General features: G+C 45.2%; 2 protein-coding genes across 2 annotated transcripts; both read left to right on the top strand.

Annotated features, from left to right (window-relative positions):
* The first annotated feature begins 1,679 nt into the window (after positions 1-1,679).
* Positions 1,680-19,090, top strand: JPT1 (Jupiter microtubule associated homolog 1). The gene is made up of 5 exons (XM_043585241.1): positions 1,680-1,869; positions 10,891-11,033; positions 11,363-11,460; positions 12,372-12,390; positions 18,050-19,090. Exons 1-5 carry the CDS (start codon positions 1,814-1,816, stop codon positions 18,196-18,198), a joined length of 465 nt encoding a protein of 154 aa, XP_043441176.1. The 5' UTR covers positions 1,680-1,813; the 3' UTR covers positions 18,199-19,090.
* A 2,079-nt stretch (positions 19,091-21,169) lies between these two features.
* NT5C (5', 3'-nucleotidase, cytosolic) lies at positions 21,170-22,975 on the top strand. Its single transcript, XM_043585235.1, has 5 exons — positions 21,170-21,389; positions 21,801-21,901; positions 21,985-22,045; positions 22,374-22,488; positions 22,606-22,975. Exons 1-5 carry the CDS (start codon positions 21,204-21,206, stop codon positions 22,758-22,760), a joined length of 618 nt encoding a protein of 205 aa, XP_043441170.1. The 5' UTR covers positions 21,170-21,203; the 3' UTR covers positions 22,761-22,975.

The following is a 22,975-nucleotide window of genomic DNA, read 5'->3' as shown; positions in this document are numbered from 1 at the left end:
AGACCAAAAGGGATCTACCTGAAGATATGTCCAACCCCCTCATTTAATATATAAAAAACAATTTCAGATTGTTAAAAAGTTTGTAATTACTTTCCAAGTATATCTGACAATAAGCATAGCTACTATGACTTTGATGACTTCTTACGTGCGGAGCCAAACACTTTCTATCCATTACTTCATTTACAAGTCTGGAGTTGAAATACTATTTTGTCCTTTTTTTTTTTTTACGAATGAGGAAACTAGTGCTCAGAAAAGGTAAGAGTTCAGATTCAAACTCTGGTTTCTCCTATGAGAGCCTGAGAGACCATACTCTACCTCTTAGTCGATAATTATATGACTTACTAGAAGGGTATGTGTGCTCACTGGCCAACTTGGTCTGAAAGATGTTCTCTTTTTTCAAAAGTTTCAGAAATTTAGGCCCAGTCTTTAAGAATGGGAAGATTTTAGGGGCGCCTGGCTGTCTCGGTCAGTGGGGGGGGGGGGGGGGGGGGGGGGGGGGGGGGGGGGGGGGCAGCTCTCGATCTCAGGGTTGTGTTTCAAGCCCCAGGTTGGGTGTGGAGTTTATTTAAAAATAAAATCTTACAAAAAAAAAAAAAAAAAAAGAATGGGAAGATTTTAATTCAAATGAGTGGTCAGCACATAGACATGATCCATGCCTTTTAGGAGTGAACTTATCTCTACCTTTCCACGAAAACCCAGGAGAGAGGTTAACCAAGAATATAAACTTCCAAACTGCCAAGAAAGGGGAGGCCACAGAGTCGAATGTTGTTCAATTTTTATGGAAATACTGAAAAGGGTCTGCCTTGAGGAAACATGCATGACATGGGAAGGCCTCCACTCTTGTTTGCTCAAGACTTTCCCATTACGATCTTGTAAACAGGCATTCTTGAGTCCTCCAAGTGTTGTCTGCATTTGTTGCAGGGATAGATTTACCCAGACAGGTGGAAGAGTCATGACTTAAGGGTTATAAACAGCTGCAGAGGCCAGGCCTGCTCGATAGTCTTGGTAGCAAGGGATGTGACCATTCCCCACCGCCGAGCATTAACCAGCCTTAGAACAGGCCCTCAAATCGGAACGACTGTAATTTTGGTCTAGTACATGCACCACCCCTGACAGCTAAATAGTAACATTAAAATGTGAAGAATTTCCAGTCGTTTTCAAAGGGATCGTCTTGGCTTGCTTTCTGTTGCTGACTCATAGTGCTGCTGCTTTGAGACTGTCATGTTTCCAAACGGGACACACAGTAGGTATTCAATGAATGTCAATTTGCAGCAGTAATTTTCATCCCTTAAGGAGCATGCCCTTACTATCTCACCATGAGTAAGGCAAGTAAGTGAAATGGTCAAGACAAATCTGCCCTGGGCTTGGTGGGGGCTGACCGAGCTTTTCCCTCAGTCAGGTAACTTTTTTAAGTGACAGTGAGCACAACTTGTGCCCAACGCTGGGCAGGTTTGTCCTTTGTCCAATCATCACCAAGATTTGGGGGTGGGGGAGGGGGAACTTCCATAGACCCACCCTGACCAGGAAGGGGGCGGGTTTAGGCCGAGCAGGGCCACCGCAGCCCGTCGGGGTGCCGCCCGATGCTTGGCACTTCAGGGAACCAATAGGAACGAAAGAGCTATTTGAATTGGCCAATACAGGCACGGTGGGGGCGGGTTCTTTTGAGCCTTATAAAAACTGCGGCCGGTGAGGCAGGCGGTGGCGGAGGCTCCTGCAGCGGTTGCTGGCGTTGCGGTGCGGAGCTGCTCTGCGCCCCTCGGACCCGACCCTCAGCACTCTGCTCCCACGCCAGCCTACCTCGCTCCTCGGCACCATGACCACCACCACCACCTTCAAGGGAGTCGACCCCAACAGCAGGAATAGCTCCCGGTGAGGCTGCGGGGACGCCCCCGCTCGGCGCGGGGCTCGAGGGCAGGGAAGGCCGCCGTCCGGCGGGGCCACGGGGGCAGGGCGGCGGGTCGTTGGCGGTGACGTGCCCTGGCTGTCGCGCTCGTGCCCGGCCGGGCGGCGGGGCTCGGCCGTCTGCTCCGTCTTTGTGCCGTCGGGCGAGCCCGTCGCGCCGGCCCCGCCCGACTCCCGCTTCTCTCCCATTCATTCCTCCCCCGGAGCGAGGGGTCGGTCGGGGAGGGCCGGGGCCGCTGGTCCTCGCAGTGCTGCGGGCTTTCGGTAGTCAGGCCAAGCGGACAGGGTTCGTTTCCTTCCCTTTGCGGTGCGGCTGACCGGCCCCAGGGCGGTGGTCTTGGCCCCCATGTGCCGGGGCAGCCCCCGGGGCGTCCCGGTCAGGCCCCATTGTCCCACCTCTGGCCACGCGCTCTTGCCTCTGGCCCCGGGCAGGTGACGGTCCCCCCCCCCCCCCCCGGTGGCCACCCCCTTCGGCCGCAGCGATTGAGTCTTGCGGGCCCTTATCCACTGGGGCCCGCCCGGCAGGTGGCATTTGTGGTCGGGCGGGGCTGGTCATCGCGACCCCCACGCCCGTCCGGGACCCAACCGTCAGCCCTCTGCGAAGTGCTTCTCCTCTGCTAACAAAGGAAAGACCCCTGCTCCTTCCCCTCCCGCGCCCACCTCCGAACGCAAAAGGGGGGCGAGCCTGTCCGAGTGGGTTTTCTGCGCTCAAACCTTCGGACCTCGGCCTTTGCATCCCACCTCTTTCCCTCCCCCTTTTGACGTTTGTCAAACGAGTTCTTCCCTGGCCCGGGTTCCCTAGCAGGAGGAGGTTTCCTGTTCTTGGGCGGGGCCGGAGACATCCATTGTCTCTTCCGTACTATCTGCACCTGGGATGCCGGGGCCTTTCTGGCCACAGTCGCTACTGCATTAGGGGATGAGGGCACTGGGTGTTTGCACTGGGATCCTTTTCCAAGCCCTTGCCTGACTTGGTGGAAGGGTTTGGAACCGGCGGAAGGTGTCCACATTGTCTCGGCTAATTGCACACTGTTCTCTTTTAAGACGGGATACAGGCATCTCTGGGATCCTGCTCAGGGCTTGTAGGAAGCTTAGGTTTCACTTTTTCTAGGCATCTATTCTTCATTGATCACGACCTGCAGTCGTGTGCGGCCAGCCTGGGGGTCCTGGGCAAGTGGCACAAAGGGAGCCATTTTGTGGGGCTAAGAAGACAGCCGTGAAATAGCAGTGCCTCACAGGGGTTGGAGAACTTGGGGACAAAAAGCTGGCCTCAGCAGCCAGGCTTAGGCGGCAGGTTGGAAATGACACCCGTTTTCAACTCATTCCTTTCCCTTATACAATGTGGGAAAGTGGGAAAGATTTAAAATAAATTAGTGGGTCCTGGAAGGTTGGGGACCTTGAGGAGGATAGACCTACAAAAATACTGGTCACTCCCTCTTCTGTTGTCATTCTTGCAATGAGATCATTTTTTTTGCCGAGGACACTGGAACACGCCGAACCTTTCTTTTTGTGCCATGCGGTCAACTTTCTGCTGGTCAAACTGTAGTGACTGGAACGTGAAAATTTATACATTATGTAAAAAAAATCAGGTTTCATCTTTTGGGGTTGAGTGTAGTTTAGTGCTTCATAAAAAATTTCAGTAACCAGGTCAAAGGAATCCTCATGCTAGTTTTTTGATATGGATATTCGAAATGTGAGACCAAATGGTTTTGGGTTCTGCAGAATAAATGCTTTCATTCACCTTTTGTCATCAATTTCCCTCCAGTATCGTGATCCTAGGACTGGAGCTTTGTCCTTTTATTTACTTCCTACCTTTACTTCCTCTGTAATCTCACCTAATTTTCCTTCAGTTGTTTCTGCAGTAACATTCTTCTGGCTCCATAAGCACATTGTAAATTTAGTCTGGGACGGGATGATCTGCAAAGATCACATGGGGACTCTGGCATCTAGAGAAAGAAGAAAGAAAAAGTGATTTTTGTTTTTTTTAATTGTTATCCGTGGTACATGGGTCCATTTTTGGTGAGTCTCAAGTAGGTAATCCTGGTTTAGTTACCCTGTGTGGTTCAGAAAGAATAGGAGAAACTTAAAAAATAAAATTGGAATAATTTCTGTCTTATGATCCAAATCCTTTGTTTGGGGATGTCTCACTGTTACAAACGGGCTTTACAACACTGACGTCATCGGAGTAGGTATTACCTGCTCTTGCAAGAGGAACACAGACCTTTAAAAAGTTGGGTGCGCAGAGCTTTGACTTTCTTTTTAAGCCGGTGTTTGGGCACTAGTGTCTTTTTTTCTTTTTTTAAGGCCAAAAAATACTTCCCAGACCATTAGGGTTCTGGAGGTTTTCATCTGGCTAATTCATGAGGGTTTAATTACGATGATAAAGGAAAAAAAAAAAATCATTCTAATCTCAAGGGAACAAGTGAATTTTGATTTTATTGACTCTTTATTGATTTGGGTACAAACAAGGGATAAAAACCTGGTTGCTTCAAACTTTAACATGAGAGAAAGCCTATTAAGAATTTATAATACACCTTTAATTATGATTTAAACCATTTAATTAAGCAAACCTAAAATTATCAACTTTATATAATGTATGCCTGAATACACTTATCTTAATTCATATAATGAAATTAATCCAAGTGGATATTTAATATCTAAAACTTGAAAAAAAAATAGAGTTATAAATATTTTACATGTTACCAAAACCACAATGGGTCTCCCCAACCTCCCCTCCCCCACCACCTCCCCGCCCGAGGGGGAAAATAATGACATTTTTATTTAGTGCAGTTTCTGTATTGAATTATACTGTGGACACACACAAATCTGTGATCCAGGGGAGGACGCTAGAGGACCTACAGAAGAAATAGAAGACACTCTAAGATTGGAAAACATGGAAACTAATCAAAGCACCGGTACATAGGTGTGTAGGAAAATGAAAGAGAAAATGGCCTTCTGTGCCTCCTGTATTTTAGCACGTTGAGCACTTCTGTGCTGGCCAGAGACTGAGGATTTGGGTTCTGGTCCTCGTCACTGTCAGTTAACTAATGTTGGACAATTTCTTCAGAGGCTCTCGGGGCTTGACTTTGCGCTCTTTAAATTTTTTTTTTTTTTTTTTTTTTACATTTATTTATTTTTGAGAGACAGAGTGAGACAAAGTGAGAGTGGGGGAGGGACAGAAAGAGAGGGAGACACAGAATCTGAAACAGGCTCCAGGCTCTGAGCTGTCAGCACAGAGCCCGATGTGGGGCTCGAACCCACCAACCATGAGATCATGACCTGAGCCGGAGTCAGACACTCAACTGACTGAGCCACCCAGGCGCCCCAGACTTTGCGCTCTTTAAAATGAGGCTGTTGAACTAGACAGAACAGAGCCCAGCAAACAACCACCCAAGGGCTAAACGCAGCGGGTACCTGATTTTTACATTTATAAATGGTTGCAAAAAAAAGATTCATTTCATGACTTGTGGAAATTATAGGAAAGTCAGATTGCAGTGTCTGTAAATAAAGTTTTATTGGAAAATAGCTGCACTCGTTTGTCTGCATGTTGTCTGTGGCTGCCTCTGTGCCACATGACAGACCCCAATAGTTACAAAATACTGCATGATCCACAGGCCAAAAATATTTACTCTTGGGCACTTCACACCAGAAGCCGTCCTTTCCTCCGGGTTCTACCTGGTATTCTTTGAGCCTATGGAGAGCTCTACTAGTCTGCTTTATGGAGGAGGTTGAGGTTTAAGAGATGGGCCCGGTTTTGAGGGATGCTTGAGGAAAGGGTGGAGAGTGCTCTAGGCAGGAGTAAAGATGGGAGTAAATACCCCAAAGTGGAGATAAACCAGAACTGTTCTGGAGAACAGTGAGAAAATGACTGGATTGGTGAAGATGGTAAGAACTAGATACGGTTGAGAGGCCATGTTGATAGTTTGTCACGTTACCTTGCATCTCTGCTGGCTTGTGGGTAGTGGCCACACGGGAAGAAGAGGCAGTGTTAGGGAGTCCAGGCCAGGGTGTCAGCAGAGGAGCCACGATTTCTGCTGAAAGATCCAAGGGGACACGGATGTCCACAAATGATCACATGCAGTGGCCAGTAGGAAAATTAGTACTGTCAAAAGAAAGATTGTCAGGGAGGGGAGCTTGGACTTCCGCTCAGGTCACAATCTCACGGTTGGTGGGTTCGAGCCCCACATCAGGCACTGTGCTGACAGCTCAGAGCCTGGAGCTTGCTTCGGATTCTGTCTCTCTCTCTCTCTCTCTCTCTCTCTCTCTCTCTCTCATTCTCGCTAAAAAAAAAATGAATAAATGTTAAAAAAATAAAGTTAAAAAAAAGAAAAAAAGGTTGTCAGGGAATTCTAGAACCCAGAAGGAGTCTTTGAAAGAATTTTAGATGAGTGGCAATACAGAAAAATATGAAGTATAAAAAAGGACATTGAAATTCACCTGAAATCCTATCTGAGAGCACAAACCCTGGATGCCATTGTGGTGTGGGTACTTCTCAGGCCTTTATGTCTAGTTGTGATGCTAATAGCTACGACTGCTGCCTTCTAAGCACAGTATATTGGATATTCTTAGAATAGTCTTATGAGGCAATTACTACTAACCTCTTTTGGTAGAAGATAAAAGCAGGGGCCACTGGGTGGCTCAGTTGGTTGAGCATCTGACTCTTAATTTCACCTCAGGTCATGATCTCAGGGTTGTGGGATTAAGTGCATGTTAGGCTCCGTGCTGAGCATGGAGCCTGCTTAAGATTCTCTTTTTCCCTCTTTCTCTGCCCCTTTCCTCTAAAAAACTGCTCTCTCTTTTAAAACAAAAACAGCAACAAAAGAACATTGGAAGAGAAAAGCAAAACAAAAGTCAAGCAGTTTATCTAAGATCACACAACCAGATAAATTTATCTCTGTACACGTCATTTTATGTAACACGTCATTGGGCTTATGTTTGTCTTCCAGCGTTTTTCATTCACTGTGTTTTGGGTAACTTTTCATATCCACTAATGAAGGTAACTCTCACCCTAATGTGTACAGCTTTCTGTTGTGTGGACATGCTTTGATAATTAAGCCTTTGTTAATGGACAGTTAGGGTATTCCCAAATTTATTTGTAGATGAACATTTTTAAAGGAGTATCCTTGTATATATATCTGGTTATCTAATTAGGGCAATTTCTGGAAGTAGAAATGATGGTTCATATAAAAAGCAAACAGTTGACACATATTATCAAAATGTCCTTTAGAAAGTTTGTACAGGGACACCTGGGTGGCTCAGTCTGTTAAGCGTCTGACTTCAGCTCAGGTCATGATCTCACGGTTCGCGAATGGGAACCTGAATCAGGCTCTCTGCTGTCAGCGCAGATCCTGGTTGAGATCCTCTGTCTCCCTCTCTTCTGCCCTTCTCCCACTGGTGAGTGTGCGTGCTCGCTCGCATGCACTCTCTCTGCCAAAAATAAATATTAAAAAAAAAATTTTGTACAAACAAAAGTTTGTACAAATGTGGTCCTAGTCTTGAAGAAAAGGGCTTTATTTCTAAGTACAAGATGAAAGCCAGAAACTGTGAAAAGATGGACGAATTAAACTTGGCAAAAATACACATAATCAACAAAGGATAACATCACTAGTATATGAAATGCTTTCAAAAAATAAGTAAAAGAGGGTGCTTGGGTGGCTCAGTCAGTTAGACATCCGACTCTTGATTTCAGCTCAGGTCATGATCTCATGGTTCGTGGGTTCAAGCCCCATGTGGGGGCTCTGTGCTGACCACACGGAGCCCGCTTGGGATTCTCTCTCTCTCCCTTTCTCTCTGCCCCTCCTCTCCCCTACCCTCTTCTCTCTCAAAATAAATAAATAAACTTAAAAAAAAAATACATAAATTGATTTTGCCTAGCTGGAACTTACTTTGGTAAATAAAATGAGTGAGGGATATGTTTTGTTTTATCAAAATGATTAGTCAGCCCAATGCAGTTTTTCCCACTGACCTAACATTTACTCCAGTGGCAGTCATTCTGAGAGAGAACTCTTATCTTGACAGAATTCTGAGGAGAAACTGGCAAACTCTTCATTGTGGTAGGAATTGTTAATGGATTCACTCATTAAGTGATAAAACATACTTAGGGGAGCCTGGGTGGCTCAGTCAGTTAAGTGTCTGACTTCAGCTCAGGTCTTGATCTCAAGGTCCGTGAGTTCGAGCTCCGTGTCGGGCTCTGCTCACAGCTCAGAGCCTGGAGCCTGTTTGTGATTCTGTGTCTCCCGCTCTCTGCCCCTCCCCCACTCGCGCTGTCTTTCTCTCAAAAATACATTAAAAAAAATTTTTTTTAACATACTTAAAAATCAGATTTGAACAACTCATTAGCAAGCTTGATCCTAGTAGACATATAGAACATTAACAAATACACATTCTTTTTAAGAATATATAGATTTATAGAATTGAGTACATATTAGGCCATAAATCACATCTCATCACATTTCAAAGGATTCGTATCATACAGACTGTTGTCTGTGTTGTAGTTAAAAACTAGAAATTAATAAACCAGAAAGACCCCTGTGTTTGGAAACTGATACATGTACTTCTAAATAATGTATGGGTCAAAGAAGAAAATAATGGGAAGGAGAAAATATTTAGAGTGGAACAATAGTTAAAAAAACAAAACTTGGAATGCCTTTAGAGGGGCACTTAGGAAGGCATTTATGCTGTAAGTGTTTAATTTTTCCTTTTCTTATTTTTAAAATGTATTTTTATCTTTTTCACTGTTTTAAAAAGTTTAAATTTTAGTTGACGTGCAGTGTGGTATTGGTTTCAGAAGTCATTGATTCAACACTTACATACAACACCCAGTGCTCATCACAAGTGTCCTCCTTAGTACCCAGCATCCATGTAGCCCATCGTCCCACCCACCTCCCTCTGTCAACCCATAGTTCTCTATCACTAAGAGTCTCTTGTGGTTTGTTTCCCTCTTTTCTTTTTTTTCCCCCCTCTTCCCATATGTTTCCTTTTCTTTTCTAATATAAGGAGCTGTGTTTGCAAATGACAACTGTTCTTTATTTGGAAACTTGAATAAAATGGACATCCTCCTAGAAAAATATTTTTCAAACTGACTTAAGAAGAAATAGAAAACCAGACTACTCCTGTCTCCAGTAATAGAATTGAATCCGTAGTTAGAAAATCTTTCCTTCCATAAAACCATCTCCATTTTCTATGTTTTGAGCAGTGACAGGACACGTTAAATTGAGTTCTTCCAGGGATGGGACACGTTGGTCAAGCCAAGCAGGAAGCTTTGGAAATGGACAAGTGCTGGGTTTCCTTGCTGAACCGAAAGCTATAGAGTCCAAAGGTGCCTGGTTATCGAACATTCTGTGAATCTTAACACCAGTTTCTCATACGAACTTCCTCCTTGTGGCTAATTGTTCATGTTTACTAGTGAGAATACTGTGGTGCAAGTGTATAAATGGGGCTCGCTGGCGATGCCTAGATAGGAAGAGACTAGTATCGCTCTCCATGGGCTTCTAAATTGGTCAACTTAACTTTTATATGTATAATCTTCCATTTTTAATTTTGTTGAAAATAAAAATGGAAATGCTTTCTGAATAAATAACAAGATATGCTTCTAAACTTTTTTGCAAATACATCCAGCTGATCCTATTAGGCAAGGTCTGTTAGGTCTTTTGCTATTATCTAAAAGGGGACGTCAGCCAGGCTGTTATTTGTGATAACTTTCAGGCTTTTTCAGCTGTCTTCATGTCGGAAGTCCTTACTACAAATATTATAAAACAGCATTTTGTATCTTAACATCCAGTGTTGAATTTTTTAAAACTTTTCAGTTTTTTAATTGAGAATAATCTATTAGTCTCAGGTGTACAACATAGTGATTCGACAATTCTATACATTTATGAAATGCTAACCACGATAAATGCAGTCCTCATACAAATTTATTATATTCTTGACTGTATTCCCCATGCTGTACTTTTCAGCCCCATGATGCATTTATTTTATAACTGGAAATCTGTATTTCTTAATCCCCTTTACCTGGTTCACCCACCTTCCTACCTGTCTCCCTTCTGGCATCCACCAGGTTTTTCTCTGTGTTTGTGATTGTTTCTGGTTTTGTTTTTTAATGTTTTGTTTATTTTTGAGAGAGAGAGAATGAGCGGGAGTGCGTGCATGTGGGGGAGGGGCAGAGAGAGAGGGAGACAGAGAAGCCAAAGCAGGCTCTGTGCTGTCAGCACAGAGCCCGATTCAGGGCTCACACTCACAAACTGTGAGATCATGACCTGAGCTGAAGTCAACACATACCCAGGTGCCCCATTTCTGTTTTTTTTGTTTGTTCATTTGGTTTTTTAGGTTCCACATATAAGTGAAATCATGTAGTATTTGACTGTTTCTGTCTGACTTATTCCATTTAGCATCATACCCTGTACATCCGACCATGTTGTCTGAAATGGCAGGGTTTCATTCTTTTTTATGGCTGAGCTGAGTAATATCCATTTTCTTTATCCATTCATCTATCAGTTGACAGGTAGGTTGCTTCCATATCTTGGCTATTGTGAATAAGGCCGCAGTAAATGTAGGGGTGTATATATCTTTTCAAATTAGTGTTTTTGTTTTCTTTGGGTAGATATCCAAAAGTAGCATTACTGGATCATATGGGATTTTGATTATTAATTTTTTCGGGAAACTCCATACTGTTTTCCACAGTGGCTGCACCAGTTTACATTCCCACCAGCAGTGCACAAGGGTTCCTTTCTCTCCACATCCTTGTCAACACTTACTTCTTGTCTGTCTGCTACTAGGCATTCTGACTGATGTGATCCAGTGTTGACTTTATACCACAACAGAATCAGTTCCCTTTTCCCATTAGCAGCTCTCTCTTGGAGGGGGTTGGGTGGGTGGGTGGGTAGGAGGAATGAATGGGTGAGGGAAATGAATTTGAAAGGTGTTTGAAAACATTTATGCTGAGAAATGTTTTGGCATGATCTGAAATGGATGTTTTTTGCCATTACTCCCAAGGGTTTTGCGGCCTCCAGGTGGTGGATCCAATTTTTCATTAGGCTTTGATGAACCAACAGAACAACCCGTGAGGAGGAACAAAATGGCCTCTAGCATCTTTGGGACACCTGAGGAAAACCCCCCTTCATGGGCCAAGTCAGCAGGTACTGCTTATATGTGTGACCACTGATCAAAGGTACAGACCCAGCATGAATAACTACAGTTGGTTTTGTGCTGAGGAGCAAAATCTAGCCCAACCATAATGAGATCAACAACAGTTAAGTCTTGTCACTGGAGGAAAGCCTGGGAGAGGGGTCAGAATAGGGATTGAAGTCAAATTGGGCTATTTGGTTCCTCTGTAGAATTTTTAAGCTCTCACTTAACCTGTTCGCTCATTTTTTGATACAAGACTAACATGAACATCATTCACAAAAGAAGTGTTTTGCTTTCAGTCTTTCTGTCATAGTCCTAAAGAAAGTATGTTTTAATTCAGGTGCCAAGTCTAGTGGTGGCAGAGAGGATTCTGAGTCATCTGGACCCCAGAGAAGGAACTCTTCTGAAGCAAACTCTGGAGACTTCTTAGATCTGAAGGTCAGTGTGACAACACAGGGTTGGGGGGGAAAGAAAGGCTTTGAGGTTAATCCGGTTTGGAAATTGACTTCCTTCCTATTGTAATAAGAGCTTCAGTTCTGTCACTAGAGCCTTACATAGAGGTGACTAGGGAAGGGCCTGAGGCCATACTGGTGCTGGAAGATCCATAAAGAGAAAAGTCAGAAAACTGAAGTGACATGATCTGGGTTGGTTCACATGCCTCTTCTACCAGTTGGATCAGTCTCTCTCTTTTCACTATCGATTTTGGGAACTTCTGGATCACACTTCCTACCTAAGTGGTATATAGTAGTGTGTGTGAGGTCAAAGACCTGACGAACGTTGCCCAGTTGTTCTGAGCTGAACTCGAGGAGACTGCAGCCTGGGTGTTATCATCAGTTGTCTGCAGAGGAACATGATCCCAATGTCCCCAGGCAGGTGTCTGGAAGCCTGGTAGGGTGGCCTCCTAAGTAGGGCCCTCTGAGCACACAGTGGTGTCAGCCGTCCCAGTGTGGAACCCTCTTAATGGACTTTGGAATTTATAGAGGCCCCTCAACAGCTAGATAAGGAAAAAGGAAAAGGAGCATGGAAAAATAAACTTACCAGTTTCACATTCTGATAAAAGATCCTCTGAAATGCTAATTGATATTAGGCCATCGGTGTAAATGTTAAGGTTTTTTTGGTGTGTTGAGTATTGCTGGCACTGGGGCAATTTGTCATGCAGCAGTTTTGTATAGCATTGTCCCAAAGTCAGTATAAAGGTTGTAATGTAATTGTGTTGTGGCCTGACCCTGAACTTGACTGCATCAAAATGAACTTCCACGTTTGGTTTCAAATAGTAGCCTCTCAGAACTGTGACTGCTTTATTTGTTACAAAATTAAAATCTGAAGTAAAACTTTCTTTTCTTTTCCAGGGAGAAGGCGACATTCATGGTGAGTCCTTCTGAAGTACACATTTCTGGTTCTGTAAATGGTTTTAGAATAGAGCGGAATTTTTCTTGAAATAGTGTCTTGGGGAGTGAAACCTGGCTTTGCCCCAAGGGCCAGCACAGCATACCCTGGGTGGAGAGCAAAGAAACACAAAACTGGGAAGTTAGCAAACATGGCCACATGTGCGTCCGCCGCAGTGAGAGCAAGGCTGGGAATGCACAAGAAAAGAAAAATGGAGAGTCCTTCACAGATATGTGTGCAGTAGTTGGGCTGGTGGGTGTTCCTGTTAATGAGAGCTTTTTAGTAAAAGGCTCTGGCATTTCAAGCTTGGCACACAGCATTTAATTTACAAACTTTGATTTTACACTGAGGTGCTTATTTAGCAAGACGTCGGCAACTCTGTGATCTCGTGGCTGATGATTTAGGAGGCAGATATAAATTTTCATCTGTGTTACCAATTATATGTGGAAATGAGCTATAATCATTTCTTTAATGATGTTAAGTCTTTGAAGTATTTATTGGCACTTCCTTAACAAGTGCCAGAGAATGACTATTGCATGTAACGAAAGGCGTAAGTGTGTCGGGCAGCAGGAATCGGGTGAAAGTTGACTCGGTGAAATGCAGCAGTCAGAAGGCCCTCTGGTCCGGAAGGAAGACCATTATATTTTGTGAGACAGTCTTCCCGTGAAACAAGTGTTGAGGAGCCAGACTCCTCTTCTGCCCTCTCACACAGCGTTTCTTTTAAAAACAAAATTTTTTTAACATTTATTTATTTTTGAGACAGAGAGAGACAGAGCCTGAACGGGGGAGGGGCAGAGAGAGAGAGGGAGACACAGAATCCAAAGCAGGCGCCAGGCTCTGAGCTGTCAGCACAGAGCCCGACGCGGACGGGGCTCGAACTCACAGACTGCAAGATCATGACCTGAGCCGAAGTCTGATGCTTAACCGACTGAGCCACCCAGGTGCCCCACAGACAGCGTTTCTTGATGGGCACAGTGGGAAGAGAGTCTATTGGGCCTTTGTGAGCGTTACCTGGGTTCTTCCTCCATGAACAAATCACTTTCTCACTGGATCGAAGATGTATTAGTTATTGTTCATGTCCAGTGTGTTCTGTCTGAAAAGACTCTGCCGGAGTTTAAAAAAAAAAAAAAAATCTTGAAGTCTTTTCAGTTCTGCTGCTTTTCATATTCTGAAATACTTCCACTAGCAGACCTTACTTAGCAAGAATTAGCTAATCCTTAGTCACTACTTTTGGGCAATGGATATTGTTACGAATTTGGGAAGCCTGGAGAAGGATGAGAGGGCCTTGATGGAGTTATAAAAAAAAAAAAAAAAGTGTCACTTGACGTGCTACTAGTAATTCTTTCCCAGCTCGGTTTTTTTTTCAGATTCTTCAGGTGAGTAGCACACTCATGAAATTGTCATGAAATGACAAGGGGCACAATGATTCAAGATCCATCTGGGGGAGTAGAGGTCAACCCCGATTCTGTTGCCAAATTTACTTCGAAGCCAAGCTATTCTGCTTGGTTTAAGATAGATTTGGTTTGGATATAAGGAAGATTGCCGTTCTCTCTTAGAGAATTAAACCTAGGGATGGCTAAAGGGAGCAGTGGGAAATCTGCAGCAGAGGGAGTAGGTCCGCAGAATTTAGGTACAAGTCTTTCCTGCCTTTAGGCAAGTTAGTCTGCTGCATCTCTTGCTGTTCTGATTCTTTCACCCTCGTAATGAACCACTTTATCATTTATCCTGACGTAGGTATCTGTTCAGTGCCTTGTTGATTTGCCAAAGAAGAAAGACAAGTCAGGAGTATATTAGATGTGTATTATGGTGAAGTGTTTGTTTAAAGTCCCGTTTTTCAGTCATTAGATTCAACAAGCAAAAGCTTTCTCAGTCAATCCTGTATAAGTTTCTAAAGCCTCTCAGTTCCTGTACTTATTACTTCATTACAGACTAAGGGGACATAGTAACAGACTAGCCTCTGTTCTTTTTGGCTGGAGCATTTCTGACTAGACAAAGGAGCATTTATTTATTAAAAATGTTTATTTATTGGGGGGGGTGTGGGGCAGAGAGAGAGGGAGAAAGAATCTCAGGCAGGCTCTGAGCTGTCAGTACAGAGCCCAACACAGGGCATGAACTCACAAACCACGAGCTCATGACCTGAGCTGAAGTCCAAAGCTTAACCAACTGAGCCACCCAGGTGCCCTGACAAATTTGAGCATTTATTTTTTTTTTTATTAAAAAAATTTTTTTAATGTTTGTTTATTTTTGAAAGAGACAGAGCATGAGTGGGAGAGGGGCAGAGAGAGAAGGGGATACAGAATCTGAAGCAGGCTCCAGGCTCTGAGCTGTCAGCACAGAGCCCAGTGCGGGGCTTGAACTCAAAAACCGCGAGATCATGACCTGAGCCAAAGTTGGATGCTTAACCGACTGAGCCACCCAGGTGCCCTGACAAAGGAGCATTTAAATTAAGTCCTACTGTTGTTTATCCTCCATATGTGCTTTTTTTCTTTTTCGGCATGTTATCTAGTGAAAGACAAAACAGTTCCTTTAATAATGAAAGATGGGGGATACCTGGATGGCTCAGTCTGTTAAGCATCAGACTCTTGATGTTGGCTCCAGTCATGATCTCATGGTTTGTCAAATCAAGCCCCGCGTCAGGCTCTGCACTGCGAGTGTGGAGCCTGGTTGGGATTCTCTCCCTCTCCCCCCACTCTCTCTTCCCCTCTCCTGATCATGCACGTGCTCTCTCTCAAAATCAAAACAAAACAATAACAACAAAAAAAACTTTAAAAAAAATAATGAAAGACAAATATAAGAATGGTAGGCGTGAGCTTGATTTATCCAAAAATCAGTAGGAAATAAATGATCACGGTAGAGCTGCAAGGTAATGTTTTGTCCTTTAGAAGTACTCATAACTGCTTGATCCAGGCAGACAATGGATACCTGTGAGAGCCTGTGCAGCGGTGAGGCCAAGTCCTAGTAGCAGCAATGAAATTGCTTGAACTGATAGGCTGGCTGGCTCAAGTGGAACTCATGCCCCGTATTTGTCCATCTTGGATTATTTCAAATCATGGGTTTTGGGGTTTTGTTTGTATTTGTGGTAAATGGGACATATTTTTCTAGGTTATTCACGGGACACTTATCAGAAGACTTGGGTCCTCAGTGTTGATGCATTTAATCCTGCTTCCCGTGCAAACAAGAATGTAGCAACAGGAAATTAAGGCGTGACCCTTTCTCACCAAGCTTTAAGTTAATTATCATGAGGGCTGTCATTCTGGAAAGCTCCATACTGATTTTTACTTGTAGTTCAATACTATAGAACATCATATGTGTTATGTTACTTCTATAGAATGTTATAAAAATTCTTAAAAGGAAATGTCAAAAGCAGCAGTAGCATATTTCTGAGATTTTGTTGAGTTTCTCATTGAAGACTTCTTCCCCCTTGGACTTCTCGGTATCAGTTCGCTAAAACTTGGTACAGGTGCTTTTAGGAACATGAGCTTTTAATGGTTAGTCTTTGGGGAACTTAAAGTACATTTTTTCAAAATTAGAACTTTTCATCGGTGTCAAATATGAGGGCCATATGAATTTCTTACATGGTATAGATCATAACCAGTATTTCTGTTTCACTGCTTCCAGGGCTTTGGAACACCTTAATCTAGGGGAGGAGGGAATAAATGTCTTTAAACCTTAAGGTAGTTTTCTCCCAAGTTTTATGAATTAGTGTTTGGTTTCTTACACTAAAGTTGCCTTTGTGTGTGTGTGAGAGAGATTGAGGAGAAGAGATTTTAATTCTTTTTTTTTTTTTTTTTAGCATTTATTTTGAGAGAGATAGTACATGCATACATCCAAGCAGGGGAGGGACAGAGAGAGAGAATCCCAGCAGGCTTCACGCTGTCAGGGCAAACAGAGCCCATCTCGGGGCTCGATCTCATGAACTGTGAGATCATGACCTGAGCAGAGATCAAGAGCTGGGCACTTAACCAACTCAGCCACCCAGGCACCCCAAGAAATTTTATTCTAAAAATTTTTTTAAATGTTTACTTATTTTTGAGAGCTACAGAGCACAAGTTGGGGGAGGGGCAGAGAGAGAGGGAGACACAGAATCTGAAACAGGCTCCAGGCTCTGAGCTGTCAGCACAGAGCGCAATGCGGGGCTTGAACTTGGGAACGGTGAGATCACGACCTAGGCCAAAATCAGATGCTTGACCGACTGAGCCACCCAGATGCCCTAAGAGATTTTATTCTAAAGCAGGTGTGAGATTATGCAACTGAATTGAGACCTGGCATTTTACTGTCACTTTGGACTTTGAACAAAGACTTCCATATTTTGGAAAATGCCTCATTAAGAATATATATTTGTTGGGAATTTCACAGATTAGTGAATCATCAAGCAGTCTCTAGGATGCTGGATAATAGTACACTAATTCTGAAGCCTTTAACATGGAAAGTACCTAGTTAATATATATGGGAGTGATCTAATTAATGGAGATATTACTAATCAGTAGGGGAAAGGTAGACTCTAATAAATGATGTTGGTACTATGGGTTATCTTTGTGGTTAGAAAAAGAAATCAGGCTCACCTAGTAATCATGGAAATGTAACATGAAACAGGAATGAAATAATATTTCACCCATCAGTTTGGCAAATTTTAAAGTGAGGTGGTTATCAAATGATGGATGTGCAAAGGCGTACGGACAGCACAGTCTGACATGGGTTGGGGGTAGAACGTGGCACAGCCTCCTCTAGGGAGGGCGATGCATAGTGTCTGTTCAGATTGAAGATGGTAGCCCTTGTTTCCCCGTGGGCACCTTTGCCAGTCTATATACATTCCAACTTTGTTTGGAATGGTTGGGCCGGTTCCAGTTTTCATGACTAGTACAGCTAATGCAGTACTGTATTATATCAAATATATTGAATCATGTGATAAAATACTATAAAGGAGTTAAGTAGGGTAAATTATGACCATGTGTATAAATATGGGTAAATTTCCGAGTATAAAAAAAGGAAGTTGGAATCAGTACAACAACAACAAAACCCAGAAGTATATATTATCTGTTGGGAATAAAGTACACTTATAAGTAAGCATACAGAGGGGCTAGAATGGACACAATTCCGAGTAGGGCCTCTGGGAGTCAGAAGAAGAGACCCACATGGAGGTGGACTTCTAATTTAAAATACTACATCTTCGGGGCGCCTGGGTGGCGCAGTCGGTTAAGCGTCCGACTTCAGCCAGGTCACAATCTCACGGTCCATGAGTTCGAGCCCCGCGTCAGGCTCTGGGCTGATGGCTCAGAGCCTGGAGCCTGTTTCCGATTCTGTGTCTCCCTCTCTCTCTGACCCTCCCCCGTTCATGCTCTGTCTCTCTCTGTCCCAAAAATAAATAAACATTGAAAAAATAAATAAATAAAATAAAATACTACATCTTCATATATTTGTACAATTTAGAAATGAGCACACACAGAAAAAGGCCTGGGGACAATTAAGGCAAAACACTAAGTGGTTAGTTTTGGGTTGTGGTAACATGGGTGAATGATTCTTGTCTTATATATCTCTAGGTATGATTTAAACCATCCTCCAAAAAAAAAAAAAAAATCTTAAGACTCTCCATCTTTCCTAGAAATAGTTGCTTAGTAAGCCTGAACTCCTTCTGTTTTTCTAGAAAACATGGACACAGATTTGCAGGCCAGCCTGGGGCAGAGCGAGGAGAAGCCCGTGCCTGCTGCCCCCGTGCCCAGCCCGGTGGCCCCGGCCCCAGCGCCGTCCCGAAGAAATCCCCCTGGCGGCAAGTCCAGCCTCGTCCTGGGTTAGCTCTGACTCTCTTGAACTCTGTCGTTTTATTTGTTTGTTTTCTCCATGCTTGTGAACTGCACAACTTGAGCCTGACTGTACATCTTTTGGATTTGTTTCATTAAAAAAGAAGCACTTTATGTACTGCTGTCTTTTTTTTTTTTTTTTTTAAAGAACAGGTTTCTCTTTATCTGTCCTGATTCCTCCGGGTCTGTAGGCCATGGCATGAGTGTTTTCTAGTAGTAGATTGGAGGGAAAGTTTTGTGACACTTAGTATGGTGTTTTTAAGAATAATCTGGTTCCAAATGTGTTAGAGGATCTTTTGTACTGAGGTTTTTAAAACCCTTTTCTTGTCAGCTTTACTTGGGTTTACCAAGCCTTGATTGGGCAGACCAGTAAACAGTCCACAGGCATGTTCCTTCAGGCCCCCAAACACAGGGTTGTCTTTATGCCAAACCTACTCATTGTAGCCCTACCTTGTCCGTGCCCTTTGCTAAAAGCATCTTCCTGTGCCATATGGAACAGTAGAGGTCTGTGCCTCATGCCTTGCTGCCTGCAAAGCAAAAAAACAAAAACAAAAACTGCCTTTTTAATTTTTGAACCTTAAGAAATAAGCCAGATACTAACTCAACTAGCTGATGAGCTAAGCCTGCTGCTGTCTTGCAGAGGAAGGCTTCGATGTGCACTCAAACTGACAAATTTCCAAGTGGTAAAGCAAGCGAGGGCGGTGGCCACACAGAAGTGGGTCTTCGTCATGAACAGACCCCAAGGGGGCAGTGCTCTTCTTAGATAACTTGAAGCCGTGTGCATGATGCTGGTGCTTGACCATGAACTGAAGTCTCATCCTTAACATGTGTGTTGTACTTCACAATCCTGGACTGTTGCTCAAAGTAAACAATGTGCAAATTTGGAACATCGTGTCCTGTGTCATCTTTTTGAGATCGTTTCACTGTTCTACCTGTTCAGTTGCTTTTTTCTTTACTATAAATCCTGTTGCCCAAGAACCGATGAGTCACTAAAGTTAAAAGACTATTGGAAGGCCCAGAGAAGTGGGCTTCTCTCAAAAGAGAACAGGTTTACAGTCATAGCAGGAGTTCAAAATGCCAAAAAGATAGTTAACTGATACCTGTGCTAATAAAATACAGGGATACGGATAAATGATAAAATATTTATTAGGTAATGTATTTTAGACTCTTCTACCCACTCTCTGTGCTGGGCAGTAACATGTAAGTTTTTAAGTCCTCTCCTCCATCAAGGTGCTTCTCAATGGTGGGTGGCTACAGAAGAGCACTCCAAAGGAAGGGGAGGAGGATCTGAGCAGACAGAAGAGAGGAAAGCTCTTGGCGTTCAGGCAGAAGGTTCCAGACCAACATGCTATATTTATATTAAATGTCCAAATTGGGCATTAAGACTTGGCTTTTAGGTCTAGCTGCACTACTACCCAACTGTGTTCTTTAGGCTTGTCATCTTGGATCCAGTTTCCTATCTTAAAATGTAAGACCGTTGAGACGATGAGCATAACCACTGGCTTCATTTGAACTATTGGGACATTTCTTTGGGAAGAATAGATTCAGGGGGTGTAAAGCTTTTCTCCCTTAAGGTGCAAAGAAAGCATTTGCAAAATGGAGAATCAACAGCTTTGGTATAGGATCCGTCTGATTTGATGAAAACAGGTTAGCTCTGCAAATACCAGCCTGAGTTATGGTTTCTATTGGAACCTCTTTGGAAGTAGGGAACCTGTCTGTACCCTTCTCTCTCTAATGGTGGGGATCCAGGAAAAGAGATGTCCCTGATTTGTGTCACACTTGTACCTTGGCTTTAAGTTTTTATTTTTTGAAGATAAGTGCCTAATCAAAATTCAAGTGTGAGGGAGGGACAGCTCTGCCAATCATTCAGATACTTTCAGAACAGATTTTATGAAATTCTATGTAACATGTTTGCTAAGGGTGTTAAATTTTCTACTTAGAAAGCTTAGGGTTTACAAACTGGAGTTGAATGATTTTATGATGATGGCAGAACAATCAGTATTTCGTTGACACTTTGGCCTGGGTATAAACCCAGTTTGTGTGACTTGAATGGGAAGGACGGGGAACATTGGAGGACTCACTATTGCCTACAGCGATTGTACCTCTTCTTGAGAGTTTTTTAATTAGATCACTTTAGAAGGAGAGGCTAGTCTCCCCTTTGTAATGTGTTTCAACATTGGTTTGGAAGTATTGGGTGCTCAGATGGGGAGCTGGAGGAAGATGGGTCACAATCAAATCTGAGTTTATGGTTTGTAGGAAAATGTATTTGGACGTAGTCAGGAAGTTGAGAAAAATCTACAAAGGAGCGTCAACAAAACTTAGCCATGTTAGGCATTTTCTAGAGGGGGCTGTAACTGCCAATTCTAGAACAGCGGTGTCCCTTCCACAGAAAGGACCTTCCCCGATTACCTGAGCTTGTTGGAAATCGTGTCCTCTGGGTGGGACTGGATGCATAAAGTGGATGCTCCCAACTCTGGTTTATGAGTTCATCTCTTAGGAGCTCTACTCACACGAGTCAGGGGTCTTCAGCAGTCATTCACTCCAAAGTTACTGGGAGCCCCCAGGATTCGGGCCTCAGGGAGTTCTGGCCCGGGATCCGGCGTGATCCTGTGCCCTGTCTCACAAGCAGGGAGGGCAGAGTTGTGCCGGTGGCCCCGGGACTCGCGGTCGCGACTCTAAGGGCGGAGCCAGCCCCACAGGATTCACCCGTCGCAGAATTTGAGATCCGCCCTCGAGCGGCCCACGACCCGCCCGGGTCCGCTTGGGGTGAGCGGGTACGTTCCCCCGCGGAGTTGGGGGAGGTACACGTGCAGGCGGGCGCGCTCTCGGGCCGCCCCGCGCCGCCTCCAGGGGAAAGTCGCGCCCTCCCGCGACGCCCGGCTCACCCGCGCCCATGCAAATGAGCCGGGTGTGCCCGCCCACCGCGCGCCTCCGGAAGCTGCGGCCCGCGCCTGCCCGCCCACCCCTCCCCCGCCCAATCCCTGCCCGGCCTCTGCGGCGATGGCGGCGCGGCGCGCGCGGCCGGTGCGGGTGCTGGTGGACATGGATGGCGTGCTGGCCGACTTCGAGGCCGGCCTCCTGCGGGGCTTCCGCCGCCGGTTCCCCGGGGAGCCGCACGTGGCGCTGGAAAAGCGCCGCGGCTTCCTCGCCCGCGAGCAGTACCGAGCCCTGCGGCCAGACCTGGCGGTAAGTAGGGAAAGGGCGGGAATGCAACGCCGGGTGTCCGCGGGCAGGGAGCCCCAGTCCCCACAGTGTCCCCGGGAGCGAGGAGTCCCGACCCCGCAGGATACCCGGGAGCAAGGGCCCGGACCGCATAGGATGCAAGGGAGCCCGAGCCCCGACCCCACACGGCACCTAAGAATGGGAGCCCACCCTTTGGGGAAGACTGTCATCCCCCTTTGTTTAACAAAACCCTCCGTTTAGAATCCATTGTTCGCCCTGGACGAGAAAGTCTGTCAGAGCGCTTCCCCCTAAGCAAAATCGTCTCCCCGAGGCTTTGATTTGGACACCAAAACCCCCCAGGAATCTTTCGAGAGTCCTCTCTGGGGCTAGATCTGCTGGAGGCAGAAGCTGGGACAAGAATATGGTATCTTTCAGGACAAAGTGGCCAGTGTGTATGAAGCCCCAGGCTTTTTCCTAGACTTGGAGCCTATCCCTGGAGCCTTGGAAGCCCTGCAGGAGATGAACAACATGCAGGAGTGAGAAAGGGCAAAGAGGGGAGGGGCGGTGGAGAAGAAGGGAGGGCACCACCCTAAGTCTAACCTGCGCCCCTTGCGTGCAGCACCGAAGTCTTCATCTGCACCAGCCCTCTGACGAAGTATGAACACTGTGTGGCCGAGAAGGTGCGGCTGCCCCAGCGCTTGATAGCAAACTGCTTCCTAAATCCTGAGGATTAAAGTAAACTAGCAGAGGGGCACCCGGGGCTCGGTCGCTTAGGGCTCAGGCTCTGTGCTGAAGGTGCCTAGCCTACTTGGGATTCTCTCTCCCTCTCTCTCTGCTCCCCCTGCTCTCTCTCAAAATAATTAAACTTAAAAAGTCCTTTTTTTAAAATAAACCGGCAGAAACACAGGAAGTGTGGGGGGAGGGGAGCAGCATCTCTCAAGGGCTGGAGACCCCACTCCCACCTACTTACTCACTGGCCCTGCTGACCGACCTGTGCCCCCTCCACAGTACCGCTGGGTGGAGAATCACCTGGGGCCGCAGTTTGTGGAGCGCATTATCCTGACGAGGGACAAGACGGTGGTCTTGGGGGACCTGCTCATTGACGACAAGGACACCATTCGAGGTTAGACCCGTTTTCCTGGCAACCTTCCAGGCATTTGGCCTGCTGGATTAGGGAGGGAGTAAAAATAACCAGATTATAGACTGCATCTCCCTGCCTTTGTCTTGCATCCTGTCCCAGGCCAAGAGGAGACCCCAAGCTGGGAGCACATTTTGTTCACCTGCTGCCACAACCAGCACCTCGCCCTGCCCCCCACAAGGAGACGGCTGCTCTCCTGGAGTGACAACTGGAGGGAGATCATAGACAGCAAGCGGGGGGGCCGGGACAGTGGGTAGTAGCTGAAGGAAGGGAAGGCAGGCCATCAGGGAACACCAGCAGAGCTGGATGACAGGGCAGTGCCATGGCGGTGGCCACCAGCACTGTGGAGCAGGGAGACACAGTAACCTCGGTTCTCACAAGGCAGCCACCTGGAACCCACAAGACAGCTGGCAAGGAATCATGGTGGGAAAACTACTCAGGAACCTTTTTAATAAAACACTTTGGCTCACCA

Source organism: Prionailurus bengalensis, chromosome E1, assembly GCF_016509475.1.
Source record: "Prionailurus bengalensis isolate Pbe53 chromosome E1, Fcat_Pben_1.1_paternal_pri, whole genome shotgun sequence".
Lineage (NCBI taxonomy): Eukaryota > Metazoa > Chordata > Mammalia > Carnivora > Felidae > Prionailurus > Prionailurus bengalensis.
This window is presented reverse-complemented; position numbering and strand designations above follow the sequence as displayed.